Raw genomic sequence first — 17,945 nt, forward strand, 5'->3', positions numbered from 1 at the left:
GCGTATTCCATAGGCGTGCTGAGCACTTGCTGCTCCTACTGAAGACCTTGGATCAGGCCCCTAGTTTGCAAAACGTTGTCATGTATCACTCGGCACGCTGACAGGACGCTAAACGAGCACTTCAAATGAGATTAACACACGGGCAGAAAAAGCTGACAGTTTTCATTGTCTCCCCGAAATGTGAAAGGTAGTTGCAATATACTGCCTCGTATTAGGCAGTAGTTCAAAATTGGCATTACCTAGGGGGGTGTGTGTGTGTAGATACATGTAAAAGCAATATTTTCAATCAAATAAGTTTATGCATATCCTCTATCTTGGTAGTCCTTGTATCATTTTAGTCACCGCTGAATGTGTTTCCCAAGTTCAAATCCAAAGAATTTACAGGAAACACAAATTATTGGGAAATCTTAATAAGTAGCAATTTGTGATTGACCTTATCCATAATGTTACAGTGTAGAGATCTAGAATTGAGCCATCGTTTCATCCCAACAAAGTGAAAGTAAGTGTTAACTTGTCCTTAAATAAAAAGCAGTCATAGTTCCTAAAACAGATTTGTGCTATCCCATCAAATGGGAACCATTAAATCAGGGATGTCAGACTTCTGACCCACTTGATACATTGATCTCGACCCTATGGCAGATTCAGCTTCTGCTGAATGCAAGCTTTAATTTAATTTAAAACAAAGACGATAGTTCTTGAAGTTGCTAAGAAAACCTTTTGAATGCAAATCAATGTGATGATGTCTACTGATCATCTTAATGGTAACTTTTGAAGCTTAATGGTAACACTTAATGGAGCAAGATTTTCTGAAAGCTGAGGTAGGCAGTTGTGCATGCATGTATTTGTATGTCCTATTTGTGTACATTTACCACAACTAACCATGCAAATTACCAATTAAATAAAGAGAAGAATTAGCTAAATGAGCTCCATCATTTGGTGCTTTCCCCCTGCCCTCATTGAGTGACACTGAATGCAGCAGTAACTTAATAATGATAGTAAAATTGTAGTTACTACGTAAGGCTGCTTATTGTACCCTCCGTTTTTAGACTAATATTAGATTGTCAGTGGAAGAAATGCTGTGACTCTAGAATAGGATAGGAGACCCTAGCTTTGGTTCACAGCCCATACTTAAAAATGGAACCCAGTCCTCTATGCAGAATGAGTTTGACATGAGTTTATGTATTAAATATTTTTCCTGTACTCATTGGGCATTTGGGAAAACAGATGATTTTGTGCCAGTTTTGTCTTGTGCGTGTTTTAACTCTTGTCTTCTCTTCTGTCACTGTTCCTTTTCTTCAAGTTCTGGCTAGAGGGCTCCCAGAGATGTAAGAAGACCTAGTTGAGAACTTGCTAACAAGAGCAGAATGGAAGGCAGAATAGCTCCAGCCTTAGTTAAATCCTCTGGCTTGGCACAGGCTTCCAAAGTACCTCAGGTGCTATAGACACACTTGCTTTCTTCTAGGGAGGTGTATTGATTTATTACATGTCTTTTCTCTACAATGTACTGTTGCTAATACGAATTATATTGTAAGTTTAAGAGGATTGGTATTGTAAGGGTTTCTGTGCTCAGACTGTTACTATTGCAACAAAGTATGGTACATGTGTTTCAATAGTTTTGGACAAATCATACTGCAATATGCAGTTGTTAACCTGTTTTGGAATAAACAGAATTGCGTATTCAACCACAATGGGTCAGTACGCATTAGCTTGACTATCTGGCTTTCCAGTGTAGAGCTATTGCTTACTTACGTGATTCCTCAGCTAAACAAGGAGTATGTTAAATTTTTGTGCAAGTCAGGCCTGGTCTACACTGGCGGGGGCGGGAGGATTGACCTAAGATACGCAACTTCTGCTACAAGAATAGCGTAGCTGAAGTCGACGTATCTTAGGTCGACTTACCTCACGGCGCGGGGTCGACTGCCGCCACTCCCCCGTCGACTCCGCTTCCGCCTCTCACCGCAGTGGAGTACAGGAGTCGACGGCAGAGCGATCGGGGATCAATCACTACTCACCGATCCGGCGGGTAGTGTAGACGTATCCTCAGTTGATCTGGTTTGACTAGAATAATGATTACTTTATGTTGAGTAAGGATACATCATAATTCCTGGGTGAGCCAGTGGTTTCTTTCAGTTTGGGAGCCTCTTGATGATTGAATCAGTTGACTACAGGACTGACTTCTTTCAATAACATTATCAACAGCATCATGTTCTTTACAACAATGTCTGTATTAGTTATCCTAGATCAGTGGTTCTCAATTTGCGGGCCACTTGCGGCCCAATTAGCATACAGCTGCAGCCCATGTGACATCCTCGGGGCCATACAGGTAGTATATATATTGTGTGGATGTGGCCCACATAACACAGAGAGCTGCATATGCAGCTCACAGTGGTAAACAGGTGAGAATTACTCTGCTAGGGGCTGCAATAACAAGACCCCTGCAGTTATGTTTCAAAGGTGCTACACAATGTGAGTTCTAATCAACTGAACACAGGCTGTCTGAATTCCCAGTGACAGTGATGCTTTTTCAGTGGCTCATGGTGGTTTTGTGCCCACTTCTCCCCTCCTCATTTCCACTAAAGTGTTATTTTAAGGAAAAGAAATGGACTTGGAGTATAGTGTCGCTACAGTGATGGGTATCTTTGTTCCTACAATTTCTGGTTGTGTGCAGACCTCTCCATCCATCATACAGCAGTTACTCCTTTATTTCCTAATTTAGGCAAAGAGTGTTTAAGTCAAGAATCAGCCTTGTGATTTCTCAAGGTGCCAGGGAGAGACAGCGGTTTGTTGTTACTCCATAACCCTAAAGCACACGGATAACTAGTCAGTTTGGAAGGTTGTGTTTGGGATGTCCTCTGGATGCAATGTGTATTACACAACGTTTTCAGGCTTTTTTGTTTTTATTTTTTAAAGTCCACCTATTGCTGTGCATAGATTGCAGTCGACTCAATACAGTGTAAGTTAGAGACTGACATTACTTTTCTTAATATTTCAGGATGCTACATTCTTCCTAACCTTCTCTGGCCTTTTTGTGTATTTTTTTTCTTTTTAGAGTCTGTGTGACTTTCCCCCCAAAACGGATGTGGATGCAGTGACAGAGAGGAAAAGTACTAACCCTGACTTTGAATTGGTGGTCCCAAAGCATTCAGTAGCCTGTAGTGAGAACCAAATGTCAACTCCACCAGAGTCTTTACAAAGTCATGACTTTGGCACTTCCTCCCTAAGCGGTGAGGAGGAGGAGAGAGCTCCTGTATTCCTTGAGAGCCAGGATGACCTAACATATGAAAAGGGTTATGCAGGTGTGCAAAAGCAGGCAGATGACTCAGATGAGCAGTCTGAGGTGGAGACCCCTACAATCTCTGTTTCACCTCCACTGCATCCCTGTCAGAGAGAGGAGGAGACAGAGAATGTTGAAGAAAATTATTTTACAAGAGATCCACTTAGAAAGCTAAACGGAGAGTGTCACAACTGGAATATTGATAATGGGCTTCCCACACTCATTCGCTGTTTTCAGGTAGTAACTGTGAGCTCAGAATACCTCCTTTTTTTTTTCAAATCTTCCTTTTGGTTTTTGGAATGAAATCCCAAACACTGCAGCAAGCATATGCTACAAATCTGTGATGAGGAATTACGTTTATATGGCCTGAATTCATTCCCCAAACTAATCAGCCAGTTAATCTCCTGCAAAGTCTGTGCAACTGAGCCCCCTCCAATTTAGCCTTGCATAAAGTGACAGACATGCCTCAATGAAAAATGGCCTTTGTCTTCCTTTGACTCAAGTGCCCTGTTTTCTAAATAAAAGGAAACATGCAGACTCCAAAGACCACCACGTTTAATTTTATTCCACGGAATTGGGTGGTTATCATGGGGTTTTGGTGTGTTTTACTACTATATTGCAGAAAATTTGGAAATCAGGCTAAAGGAGATGCTGCAGGGCTGAAACGTAATGTAGCACAGCAAATTCTAGCTCTGTCAAAAGTCTACATTTACATTGTAATTGTCATGAGATTTCAAATCCCACCATCACCATGGCAGAGATTTTTGCCTGCTTCAGTGTTGCTGAATATCCATCATTTATGTCAAAATAGATGACCACTTAACTTACTAACAAGGTGGCAACTGTCAGGCTTTGGGAAGGTGAGCAGAAACTGATTGAGCTGGGAAAACCTTGTGGGTCTTTTGCTAATATTATCTTCTCTTTTGATGAATTACCAGGTGGTGGAAGAACTGATTTTTCCAGTTTCTCTTTCAAGACACACACAGTTTTTCTTTTAAAGACTTGTATCTGACATTGATTTAATAAAAGCCAGTGAACCACAGATTGATGAGTATTTTAACAATGGAAATGGCTTTGTTTGCATTCAGAATAAAGCTTCAGTCAGCCATGATTAACTTTTTATTTGTCCAGTCTCTACAGCATCAATTTTGATATTTCAGTACAGTCAGAGTCATGGTCTGTCTGGCAGTTTTCTATGGGGTCCTCATCCTCGTAATTAGGAAGCTAATCAGTATAGTACATTCATAGCAATCTGACTGTTTAACCCTTGATGACTTTCTTGGTCTAACTTAAGACAGAACAGCGCTGTTAGCAGAGAGGATTTCACTGTGTGTTTTAAGCCTCAAATTTGACTTTGCTGGTTCAATGCTTGATCCTCTGAAACATTTATCAAACTCTCTGTAGGGCTAAAATGTTCAAGATTTCTAGGCTGAGTCTTGGTTTCTCTGTCTGTGATGTTTTTATCAGATCAATGTCAGAGCGTTGACCAGAAATATCATCAGTATGTAACTGTGCTCCGTGTTTTTTTTTTTTAAACCTCTTTCATAGCCACCCCTAGTGAAGACTCAGACAGTTACCATCTCTGACGTGTCCAATGCTGTGAAAAGTGAAATTCCAACAAAAGAAGTTCCCATTGTTCACACAGAGACCAAGACCATCACCTACGAAGCTGCACAGGTAGAAATGTTTTGCCTAACTCACAGTGGATTTAATTAAATGTAACATTATGTAAGTGCAAAGTTTATTAATCCTTAGAATGAGACCACATAAGAACATTAGAATGGTCATACTTGGTCAGACCAATGGTCCCTCTAGACCAGTATCCTGTCTTCCAACAGTGGCCAATGCCAGGTGCTTCAGCAGGGATGAACAGAACAAGCAGTCATCAAGTGATCCATCCCCTGTTGTCCAATCTCAGCTTCTGGCAGTCAGAAGCTAGGGACACCCAGAGCATGGGGTTGTATCCCTGATCATCTTGGCTAATAGCCATTGATGGACCTATCCTCCATGAACTTATCTAATTCATTCTTGAACCCCGTTATAGTACTGGCCTTCTCATCGCCTGGCAATGAGTTCCACAAGTTTACTGTGCACTATGTGAAGAAATGCTTCCTTTTTATTTGTTTTAACTTGCTGCCTATTAATTTCATTGGGTGATCCCTGGTTCTTGTGTTATGTGATGGAATAAATACACTTCCTTGTTCACTTTCTCCACACCTTTCATGACTTTATAGACCTCTATCATATCTCCCCTTTATCTTTTTTCCAAGCTGTGAACAGTCCCAGTCTTTTTAATCTCTCCTCATATGGAAGCTGTTCCATGCCCTTAATCATTTTTGTTGCCCTTCTCTGTACCTTTTCCAATACCAGTCTCTCTTTTTTGAGATGGGGCGACCTGAACTGCGCGCACTATTCAAGGTGTTGGCATATTGTAGATTCTAGCAGTGCAAGAATTATTCTTTCCTGCACCAGGTATTTTTTGCAGGTTTCAGGAATATGATCATTTAATTAAAAGCTATATCATAATACATACACACAGGGGACTGAATTAAGGTTCTTTTTCAACTGCTTGTCCATAGACATATTCCACTGATAGTGTGCATGTGCCCCATGGGCCTGAGGTTGGAGTCTTTTGGCTAGCAGTGTCCGTTGTGGCCACCCATATAACCTGAGTTCTTCTTTGAGTGCTTGCTCATGTCCGTTCCATGTTAGGTGTGTGTGCTCACCACATGCACTAGTGCAGAAGTTTTTCCCCTCAGTGGTATCCGTAGGGACTGGCTCTGGCGCCCTCTGGAGTGGCGCACATATGCGCCACCGGCTCCCCCTCCCTCAGCTCCTTCTTACTGCCAGTGACAGTGCTGGAACATCTCCTTGCTTTGGCAAGTGCTCTTACTCAGTGGTTCTTCCTGTCATTCATTGTCTAAATAGTTCTTAGATAAGTAGTTCTTTTTGTTCTTTTAATAGTTAGCTAATAGTACTGTAGATAAGTTAGATAGTCCCCTAAGGGACTTAGCCCAGTGACGGGGCATGCCCCAGTTCCCCGGATTCAAGCCTTGTGATGGCTACAAAAAGCCTATGACGATCAGCTTGAAGTGTTTGGCGAAAACCCACATTAGCAACAAGTGTCGCATCTGCAAGAGTTTCAAGCCAAAAACTAAAAAGGAGCGGGAGATAAACCTAAGAGCGCTCCTCATGGAGTCGGCCCTCGTGCCGGTCTCCGGACCACCGAGATCGGACTCCGCACTGAGCACAGCGGCACCTGTTTGAAGTGTGCCGGTGGCACTGGCTTACCGACACCGGTCCCAGTCCTCGGTATCCGCTAAGAAGCAAGGAAGCACACCAGGAGCGGGCGTTCCCTGATATCCTGTACTGAAAGGCAAAGTCTGGAGCAGATCATAGGCCCATGCGGGGCAGCATGTGTCCGGAGCCCAACCAGGCACCTGCATAAATGGCTAGGCTACCCTTCCCTCCTAGGGACCCACCAGCCACTCCGGGTACTGGCGGAGGTCCCATCCACGCTGGAGGCCTTCCAGGCTGCAGAAGACATCATGTCTTTGCCGGTGCCACCAACACCCCGTCAAGACGTAAACATCTCCAGAGGGAAGTTGGCACTGGGGCCCATGCAACAGTCTCCATCCGTGCGGCATCACTCCCCAGCACCGTGGCAGTCAACGTCGAATCCCCAGGGATGCACTTCCGACCTGCCTATACCAACCAGAGTTCCCAGCACCGTTCACCGGACTCTTGGCACCGGTCCCACAAGGCATCGCTTGTCCAGTGTCCGGCACAGAGCCGAAGCATGGCACTGGTCGCTGGAGCGTGAGCATCGCTCCTCGGGGACCACGATGCCAATCCCCAGCACCACGAGACAGGTCCCCAGTGCCAAGACGCAGATCGCCGGACTCATGGCACCAATCCCCGGGGTTGAGGCGGTCCCATTCTTGGTCGCCGGACTCCCGACGCTGTTCCCAGAGCTCTAGTTGTCGATCACCGGTGTACTGTCGCCAAGCGCCGTCGCTGGTTCCCATACAGGCAGCACCGGGACCCCGAGCCCTGGCATCTGGCCCACAGCTGCAGGCGCAGGGATGGTAGACATGGAGGGGTCGTGGACATAGCGTCGGCACCGCAGTGGTCCCCAAGGCAGGAACTTTCGTCCTCGAGCTCAGAGGCTGAGGAGATAACGGGTCCCTCGGGCCAGGCACACCCAGCCAGATTTGGGCAGGCTCCTCCAGGGCCACCAGCTGGAGCATGGCCCACCCCGTGGCACTTTTGGAACATGTGGGGGTTCTCCCAGGCATCGGAGACCCAGATGCAGCATAGAGGTCGGCGACGGTCTCCTGCCCCACCTCCGGACTTACAGGAAGGGTCTGAGCAAGGTGCCCAGGAGCACCCTCAGGCCTCGGTGGAGGCCTCCCATGTGGGGGACGCTGAGCCAGCCCCTCCACCTGCCCTTGCCTCCTCGTCGTCCTCACCCAATGAGGCAATGGCGGGACCATCCCAGACAGTGCCACAGGACAATGCCAAGGCATACCAGGAGCTTCTAAAGCGAGGTGGCAAACCTGGGATTGGAAGCAGAGTTGGCGGAACCCTCTGACACACTATTTGACGTTCTGGCCACAGTGGCCCTGTCTAGGGTGGCGCTCCCGTTATATGAAGGGGTAGTAAAGCTGGTGGAAGCCTTATGGCAGACCCTGTCCTCTCTCCTGCCTATTTCCAAGCGGGCTGAGAGGAAGTATTATGTCCCGGGGAAGGGGTTTGAATATTTATATTCCCACCCGGCACTGAACTCTTTAGTGGTCTCTGTAGCCAATGAGAGGGATAGGCAGGGGCAACCTGGCCCAACTCCCAAAAACAAAGACTGCTCCCTTCAAGGGCTCAACAGCGGATCACTCTCCGATGCTTTTCTCCTGTCTTGGGCAGGCGACCTGATGTATACCTTCCCGAGATCCTGCTTATCAGCAGGACCCTCCTGAAAATCAAGAGGGACTGGGACAAAGTCATGAGAGCCCCAGCATGGCCTCACCAGCACTGATTCAGCGCGCCCATGGACACTTCCCAACTGTCCAGACCTGCTCTCTCAGGATCACGGGAGGTCACCTGAACCTCTTCTCTCTCCACCTCACAGCGTGGATGCTGCATGACTGAACCCGGAGGAGCAGGCCTGCTCTACTCAAGTCCAGCGCATTCTGTTGGAGAGTAGAAAACCCTCCACTAGAGCAACTTACCTGGCAAAGTGGAAGTGCTTCTCCTGCTGGGCATTGGAGCGGAGGATCTCCCCGACCCAGTCTTCTCTGCAGTCCATTATGAACTACCTGCTTCACTTGAAACATTAAGGCCTGGCCTTCTCCTCGATCAAGGTGCACCTGGCAGCCGTTTCGGCCTCCCATCCCCGCGTCCAGGGCAGATTAGTATTCTTGCATGAAATGATGATCCGGTTTCTTAAGGGCCTTGAAAAGATTTTTCCGCTGGCCTGGGACCTGGTCTCCCAATGGGACCTCAACCTAGTCCTCTCTAGGCTCACTGGCCCTCCTTTCGAGCCTCTAGCCTCCTGTTCTCTTTCACATTTGTCGTGGAAGTTTGTTTTCCTTGTGGCTATCACTTCAGCGAGTCGAGTCTCTGAGATTAAAGCCCTTACGTTGGAACCTCCGTACATGGTGTTCTACAAGGACAAGGTTCAGTTGCGTCCCCATCCTGCTTTCCTGCCAACGGTGGTGTCACCTTTTCATGTTAACCAAGACATTTTCCTCCCAGTATTCTGCCCAAAGCCTCACTCGTCCAACGAGGAGAGGCGCTTGCACACCCTAGATGTCAAGTGGGCTCTGGCTTTCTACTTAGAGCATACCAAGCCCTTCTGTAAATCGACTCAACTCTTCATCACAGTGGCTGACAGGATGAAAGGCTGCCTGGTGTCTACTCAAAGGCTTTCGTCTTGGATTACTGCCTGCATCTGTATTTGCTACGAGTTGGCGCAGGTTGTACCTCCACCGATAGTGATGGCCCATTCAACTACAGTTCAGGCGTCAGCAGCAGCCTTCCTAGCACAAGTCCCTATCCAGGACATCTGCAGGGCCGTAATGTGGTCGTTGGTACACTCCTTCACGACTCACTACTCCATCACCCAGTTGCCAGAGATGACGCTGGCTTTGGCAGAGCTGTGTTGCAATCGACACGTCCATGAACTCTGACCCGCCTCCGGAGATACTGCTTGGGAGTCTCCTAACATGGAACGGTCATGAGAAAGCACTTGAAGAAAAAAAAAAAACGGTTACTAACCTTCCATAACTACTGTTCTTTGAGATGTGTTGCTCATGTCCATTTCATGACCCGCCCTCCTTCCCCTCTTTTGGAGTTGCGGCAAGAAGGAACTGAGAGTGGGAGAGCCAGTGGCGCCATATGTGCGCTACTCCAGAGGGCGCCACAGCTGGTCCCCTGTAGATACCAGTGAGGGGAAAACTTTCAGCACTGATTCATGTGGTGAGCAACACATCTCGAACAACAGTCACGGAAGGTTAGTAACCGTTTTTTCCTTCATGTCTCATGCCAACCACATTAAAAAGGGCAGAGTGGACAACTGCCACTCAGTTCCTCTCGCTGGCTCTAGCTTTGAAATGGAACTGCTCCCTTGTCTGTTTTCAATGTGCTGCTGGCTCTCTGTTCATTCCTTCTAAATGTTGTCCTAATCCCCAGTTCGAGTTAGGTAGTTGGCCAGTTGACACCATAGTAGTAGTAGTTTTTTCAGATTACATTTCTTTATCGGGAAAATCCTTACTTGTCTTTCTGATATCAGGATGGCTAGTTCTGAGTCCTCCAGTTTCATCCCTTACAATGCCCATCAAATGAAAATATTCTGTGTTGAATAAAATGAAAAGCTTGGCATGTTTCATGAATCCTTAAACAGGCTGAATGAAATCAGCCTCAACACTCCAGATCTCTGTGTATTAAACTAAGATTCTGTTTGTTTATGTGAATGTGAAAGTTTGTCACAAATAACTTGTGTATATATTGATGTGTGCGCACCAGTAAGAATTACCAGTAAGAGGTTTTCAAAATAACTCCATGTCTGAACAGAATTTCTCACCGGCTGCTGGTGCTTTGATGTAGACTAGACTGTTCTAAGCAAACAAAGTGTAGCCTTTGTGCTATGAGAGATTTGCTGTCTATTTTATTTTCATTCCTGTTTATCACACTTTTCCTGTAGTCTCTTTTCTGTTTCTTTCTTCAGAACTTTGTGTACAGATTAAATTATCTTGACATTTTTTAAAAACTTTGTTTTGTATCATCTTATCCTGATGATTTCCTGCTACATTTCTATATCTAAAGCAGGTACTGAAACCAAAAATAGACTCAATGTGAAAGTACTTGTTATAATCAATCTCAATCTCAAAGCACTTTAAATTAGTGGTGTAATAACTATATTCAAATGTGGCTCCATAGTTAAGGCTGAAGCAGATTTTGACCTGATGCAAATTCTTAATATCTTACAAATGTAATTTTATGTCAGAGTAAAAAAAGTTTCTGACAAGGCAAATCAGATAAGCTTTTAGACAGACAGTGGTTCAGAAACATCTCTTCACTATTTTTTCCTGATTATCTTTTTCTGGCTTATCATTAGTCCAAAATGGACTGGTCTGTAAACTTCAGGTCGTGGTAAGGACCTGTGCCCTTTCCCAGTTTTGGAGATTTGTTGGCAGAATGCGATTGTTGAAAGCAGTTTAAGGGCTCCAGGTGCGGGCTTTGACAAAGTGTAGGAAGGTCGCAACAGCAGCATGAGAGCTTCACAAATGGCACAAAGGTACACTGGAACTCCCCATGGTACTACAGTTCAGACTCATACTGCTGAGGGCCTGCAGTTGCATGAAGCAGAATACCCAAATTGTGCGTAGTACAGATTCCTCTTTGAGTGGCTACAGACGTGTATTCCACTCAGGAGTGTGCACTCCCAAAGCACAGGAGTTGGGGAATTTTGCTTTACAGTACCTGTAGGAGCGGCGCTCGCGCCCTGCAGCTGTTACCCTCTCTCCTGGCTACTTAAGGGCAGCACAGCTCTGACCCTCCTCCATTCCTTCTCCCTGCTTGTGGCTAGAGTCGGAGTGTTCTGTGTGGTATTTACCTCACGCTTTTCTATCTCGGTCTTCTGAGATTTTGTTGTTCTGGGGATAGTTACAGTTATTTAGTTAGTACCCTTAGTTCTTCTTCGAGTGCTGCTCATGCCGATTCCATTCTAGGCGTGTGCGCACCCACATGCCTGGTCATCGGAGATTTTTGCCTTAGCAGTATCCGTAGGGTCGACTGTGGTGCCCTCTTGAGTGCCGTGCTCATGCGTCAGTACATCAGGCACCGCCGGCCCTACGCTCTCTCAGTTCCTCCTTACTGCCAGTGGAGGTTATCGGAGTGCCTTTTTCCTTGCCTAGCAAGGATTAGCGGTTCTTCTCTACTGTTTTTTGAGCATTAGGGTCTTGTAAATAGTTTGCTTCAGTAGTTAATTAGTAAGTAGTTGTTTAGTGTAGTTACAAGCTGGAGAATGGCCCCATGGGGCCTCTGGTTTTAAGCCCTGCTCTGACTGGAACAGGCCTATGCCTTTTAGTGACCCCCATAGCAGGTGCCTGAAGTGCTTGGGGGGAATCACATCTGAATGACAGGTGTCGCATAGACTTCATAGAACTGGAAGGGACCTTGAGAGGTCATCTAGTCCAGTCCCCTGCACTCGTGGCAGGACTACGTATTATCTAGAGACAATTGCTTCCTGTAAGAGTCCGTGAGCTATAGGCCATTCCTGTAAGAACTCGGAAAGAGCGCGACATCCGTTTGAGGGCTGCTCTCTGCCCGGCTTCTGAGCCTTCCCGGACGGACTCCACCCCTAGCACTTCGGCCTCGGTGCATAGCGCACCCCAGCACTGGGCTCCGTCGCCAGCGCCCAAGAAGGAATCGAAGAAACGTAACTCCCCGGAACTGAACAAGAAGGGCCATGGGATATCGGGCAAAGGACCCAGTTCGGGCCTCCCACCCACACCGGAGCGCCTTCCCAATGGGGTCCCATGGCCCCCTGAGGGATCCACCACTGACTCCCAGGAGTGGTAGGGGACACAGGCTTGTGGCAGGGCTCATGCCTTCCCAGGGTCTCCCGGCGCCCAGAAACCTGAGGCCTCTACCAGCGCCACCGGCACTGCGTGCATCGCAGGAAGCAGCAAAGGCTCCCTACGAGGGCAAGCCAGCCCTGCAGATCTCTAGAGCCAAAACAACACGACTTAGACGAAGGTTTCTAACCGTCAGAGGGGTGAAATTTTGGAACAGCATTCCGAAGGAAACGGTGGGGGCGAAAGACCTCTCTGGCTTCAAGATCAGGCTTGATAAATTTATGGAGGGAATGGTTTGATGGGATAATGTGATTTTAGTCAATTAGGCATTAACGTGCCATCGCGGGTAAAATGAGGGTCCGGCTGTAGAATCTTGCCTGTATGCTCGGGGTTCTGCTGATCGCCATATTTGGGGTCGGGAAGGAATTTTCCTCCAGGGTTGATTGGCAAAGGCCCTGGAGGTTTTTCGCCTTCCTCCGCAGCATAGGGCAGGGGTCGCAGGCTGGAAGATTCTGTTGTGGGTGGGTCAGCTTTTGTGGCCTGCATCATGCGGGAGGTCAGACTAGATGACCATATTGGTCCCTTCTGACCTTAAAGTCTATGAGTCTATGAGTCTATAACACACACTATCTCGACACCCCAGATCTCTGGCTTCTCAACCCAGATCCTGTGCTGGCACCCTAGATTGCCAGCATCGTGGTCTCTGCCCTCTCGACGTGGATCGCCTAGGGGGAGGCGCCGGTCACCGTATCACTGGCACTGTTCATCCTCCCATCTCCTTGGCACAGATCCCCGTCTCCCACACCGCGGGGATGGTCTCCATCATAGTACTGATCCCGCCCAACCCCTGGCATCGGTCCTCCTATTCAAGACACCGGTCCGTCCAAGGGAAGGAAATTTTCTCAAATTCTGTGATAGTGAGATTTCTAAGAGGAGTCAATTGTCTCTACCCACCTGTGAAAGAGGTTCCCTTGTGGGACCTTAATACTGTCTTAGCTGCCCTTATGGGACCTCCACCCAAGCCCCAGGAGACTTGTTCCCGGTCCCGCCTGTGCCACAAGACAGCCTTTGTTACTTGCAGATGTTATAGCAAGTGAGCTATAGGTCTTAATGGCAGAGCTCCCATGTACTCAGTTTTTCAAACAAAGTGGCCAACTTTTGTTAAAAGTAGTTTCACCTTAACCAAATGATTTATTGCTGGTGTTCTTCCCTAAACCAAACTCCAATGCAGATGAACAGTGACCTCACACGTTGGATGGGAGAAGGTGCTTGGCGTTTTAGAGAGGACTTTTCAGGCTTTTTGTTTCCTATGCTGATCGGGTGAAGAGTCATTCTCTGCACAACCGATTTCCAGGTGGATAACTTCCTGCTTTATAACAGCATGTGATGTAGCTCAGACCATGTCTCCATAGACATTATGGGCCATTTGATGAGGGCCCAAGACACACTGATAGCATTCTTCAGTGATGTTTTGATAGTAGGAGTTTGCAGGGCTGCTACCTGATCTTCTCTTTTACCAAGCACCATGCTGTTACCACTGCGTCTAGGTCAGATGCAGACTTTGGGAAGGCAGTCCTGGAGTCTTTGTTTAAGTAGGCGCCAACCTCCGAGTACTGTTTGTGAGTCACCCAAGAGGAATATGTGTCTGTCTACAACCACTCGAAGAACAGCAACTGGTGACCTCCTGTGCTGTGACTGTTGTTCTTCAAAATGTGAGTGTAGATGTGTGTACTATGACCTACCCTCTGTCGCCTCTCTATCAGGGTCTCTATTTTTGATGTTCGGGTCAGAGGAACTGAGAGGGATGGGGAGGGGCTAAGGGCTGCCCCTACAGGTACTGCTAGGCAAGGTTCTCTGACGTTGGTGTGCTGCTTGCGCGCGCACCTGAGTGGAATACATGTCCGCACCTCCGTTTCCAAGAACAGTTCCAGAACAGGTAAGTAACCTTTTTTTTACTTTAGGAAGTCTGCAACTTGGAGGCTAAATGGTGGAGGAATAACCAAGAACTGGGTTCTGTTCTGCCACTGACTGGCTTTAATGCTTTGCACTTTACAGGTGTCATTTAGTAACTTATTTGGGTGCCTAAATATGGCACCCACATTTGAAAATATTTGCTTTGCCTTTGTGTCTGCTTCCCTATCTGTAATACGGAGTTCATGAGATTGCCTATTGCAAGGAGGTATCTGTGCAGTGGACCATTTGTTTAATGCATACCTGGCATACTGTCATCCTTGTGGAAACTCTGTCTCCAGAGATGATCAGCAACTGATTGTTCAACATCCCATCTGAGGTAGAGCACTCAAATACTGCAGCACCAGTACTGGGCATAAGCTCCAGGTTATAGTGTTAGGTTTGAACCCGTATTGCTCAGAGCATTAGTGGCTGAGATTAACTGCTCCAGCTTAGTCTAGTCACCATCTTTACATCTCTAGTTCTAATGTCTCAAGGGAGAAATAAGAATTCTGTAACCTAATTATTTGAGATTAGGTGAGATTTGGCCAAAAAGTAATGCCGATCTCTGGGGAGTTGAAGTTTTATACAGCACAGAAACTGGTCCCCCCTAGTGGTCACTCTGAAGATATAATCTTGTCTTAAATTGTCATTACAATCTCATAGACTGTTCTGTAACAATAATTGGACAAAAGAGGCTGTTACTCACTGTCTATCTTTAATTCAGTCATTTGGAGACTTGGACAATAAACTCTGGAGCAATAGATGGGCTTTGGAAAGCCTGAGAATTGTACAGGATGGGAGCCAAGTAATTAAAGAGATGGTACACAGTTGTTGTTACTTATGGTTTATTTAGGTTCTAGTAGCATCCAGAGCTCTTGCGCTGCGCTGGGCACAGCCCTGAAGAGGTTGATGTACAAAGGGCTTGGGGGAGATGGATTCAAAATAGCTTCCAAACCTGTTTAGAATGATAAATGGATAAAATGCCAACTAACCCCATCTGCCCCCTCAGCCATCTTAATTGAACGGATTCTTTTATAGGAGTTTCAACAGAAGTGAGATGTGAGCAGTGTAATGGCCTTTATAGACCAGTTCGGGGAAGGTGGTATATGCAAAAAAGGCAGCGTGGACAAGGCTGGTATTGGTGGAGCAGGGGGAGTGATGGGTGTGGGGACCTTGACATGTAGCTTCTATGGAATCTGTAGGAGTAATTTGTGACAATGCAGAGCAACTAGAAAGTAAACACGCAGTACTACCCCTGCTGCCTAAAACATGCGAGTCAACCTTACCAGCACAGCACCCCAATTCAACTGGAAAGAGAGAGGAGAAGAGAGAGGATAGGAAGACCCATTCATCATCCCAGAATTGAGAGCGGGAGAGCTGAACAAAGTCACTGTGTGAAATGGAGAATCATCACCCTGTGGTTGGGTGAGATCACAGCGCAGATGTCCTAATGGATCTCAAGGCTTCTCTGCTTGATTTCATTGTGGCTCTGTTGGAGGGCAGCATGGCTCCTTGGTTCTTTAAGTGCTGTACCTTCAGACAGCATTAGTCTTGAAACTTTTGTTACGCTGCTAAAACGCTAATTATTCATGCAGCTGTGAATCACTTCACTTCGTCTCATAAATAATGCAAAGTCTACTTTTGCAATGATTGTACATCATCTTAAATTACAGCACTGAGGTCCTGTTGCAATGGTGACTGTGTGAAGATGGTTGATTGCTGTTTTGTGTGTGTCTCATAGACAGATGATGGCAATGGGGACTCAGACCCTGGAGTCCTGCTCACTGCTCAGACCATCACGTCAGAGACCACCAGTAGCACAACCACCACACAGATTACAAAGGTAAAAAGGTGATAACAGGACTGGTATGAAATCTAAAAGTTCTATTGATGCTCAAACCACAGGAAGCAAAGTTGGCCTTTTCCTGCCAAATATTTAGTTGTACAAATATTTCCCCCTCCAATCCTGTTTCCCCCTTTCTCTGCCCTTAATTCTGCCTGACACCAGCGCAATTCAGGATCACTTGGAAATGGACATTATCTTGCTTCCTGAAGAACTGTACCACCACAGTTTGAGTGATCCAACAGTAGCTTGGGATCCTGAGGCAGTTCTGAGAACCTCCCATCAGTGTGTTAGCCAGATATTTATTTTAAATGTAGCTCGCCTTTGGGTTCTTATTTGCTCTTCTGTGCGGTAAATAAGATTGAGTCCTGTTTAGAACTTTTTAATTAATGCAGCGTTTGAGCTACGAATGATTAAAGTTGGGGAATGTTGGCAAATCAAACTTACATGTGAGAAATCATCAATTTAAGAAAGTAGGGATGAGTTTGAAGACTTCAATTGACTTCTAATATGCAGGAATGTCCCCTAGTTCTAGACTCATGTCACATTTTTATCAAAGGTTTTACAAAACCTAAAATACTTCACTAATGCTGTCATGGACTGCCAACATTGCTGTGGGCTTCTTGTTTTGTATTTATTTATTTCAATGCAGAGTTGCAGGGAATTTTTGAATTTGAACAAAATTAAACACTATTATTGTGCTAGTTCCTGGGAGTCAAAGTGAAACTAAGCAGCCCGAGTGCATTGTCCACGTTGAGTGAAGCACACAACAGAGAGTGCATACTCCAGATGCTGAAATACAAATTAAATTTTTTAAATGACTTTCAGCTGTAATAATGGAACATGTTACATTGACCGTGTCCGTTTCACATGATTAACATTCCAGCCTGCAGACCGGAATGATTAATACTTGATTTACTAAAAAACTCTTTATTGACAATGTGCTTGTTTGGTTTGGAAGAAGGGAATATTGTCATACACTGAGGTGAGATTTTTTCTTTGTGTCCTCTCACTCTGTCTATGATCCAGTTATGCTAGTTTCCCAGTAGTGTTTTGGTAATTGGCAAGTGACTTTAGTTTGAGTTCTGTCTTTGAAAGCCAGGCTAAAATAAATAAAAAATAAATTAATGGAGATATCCCATCTCCTAGAACTGGAAGGGACCTTGAAAGGTCATCAAGTCCAGCCCCCTGCCTTCACTAGCAGGACCAAGTACTGATTTTGCCCCAGATCCCTAAGTGGCCCCCTCAAGGATTGAACTCACAACCCTGGGTTTAGCAGGCCAATGCTCAAACCACTGAGCTATCCCTCCCCCCAATCCACTTTGTAATTCTTTATCATTGTTGCTCTGTAGGCTACCAGTAACCTATGTTCTTTCATACTAGACTGTAAAAGGTGGAATTTCAGAGACACGAATTGAAAAAAGAATTGTCATCACAGGAGATGCAGACATTGACCACGATCAGGTGAGCGATTTTAGTGTTACCCAGCCAAGAGCCATTTTAGTTTTGCAAAGAGCTAATCAGTTGTTCTGACCTGCAAATTATCTCTGTGCTAGACAGTCAAGTGGCCTCACTTGTGGTAAATCCAGTCATTTAGGTTGCAGCCTAGGGAAATTGGCCTGGGCTAGAATAAAAATTGCTTGTCTCTGTGGAAGAGGTAACACTTTTCATATCTGGTGTTTCAGCTGCAGACATAGATCTGTCTCATTTTAAACTGTTAATGTCAGAAAAGTGACTGCAGATGTTCCTGTGGTGCTACCTATTACTATTGTATGTCTTCAAGTTGTAACTGACTGGCAAA

General features: G+C 45.9%; 1 protein-coding gene across 27 annotated transcripts in view; it reads left to right on the forward strand.

Annotated features, from left to right (window-relative positions):
- The window catches only part of EPB41 (erythrocyte membrane protein band 4.1), a 156,574-nt gene that overhangs the window by 127,486 nt on the left and 11,143 nt on the right, over positions 1-17,945 (forward strand). For 25 of the 27 annotated variants that reach the window (XM_065421552.1, XM_065421530.1, XM_065421534.1 and 22 more), the window contains 3 exons: positions 4,823-4,951; positions 16,043-16,144; positions 17,528-17,608. In XM_065421552.1, the coding sequence (XP_065277624.1) occupies positions 4,823-4,951; positions 16,043-16,144; positions 17,528-17,608 (312 nt within the window). The remainder of the gene's footprint in view (positions 1-4,822; positions 4,952-16,042; positions 16,145-17,527; positions 17,609-17,945) is intronic. The other 2 variants (XM_065421538.1, XM_065421558.1) reach the window with 1 other exon arrangement.

This window comes from Emys orbicularis, chromosome 23 (genome assembly GCF_028017835.1).
Source record: "Emys orbicularis isolate rEmyOrb1 chromosome 23, rEmyOrb1.hap1, whole genome shotgun sequence".
Lineage (NCBI taxonomy): Eukaryota > Metazoa > Chordata > Testudines > Emydidae > Emys > Emys orbicularis.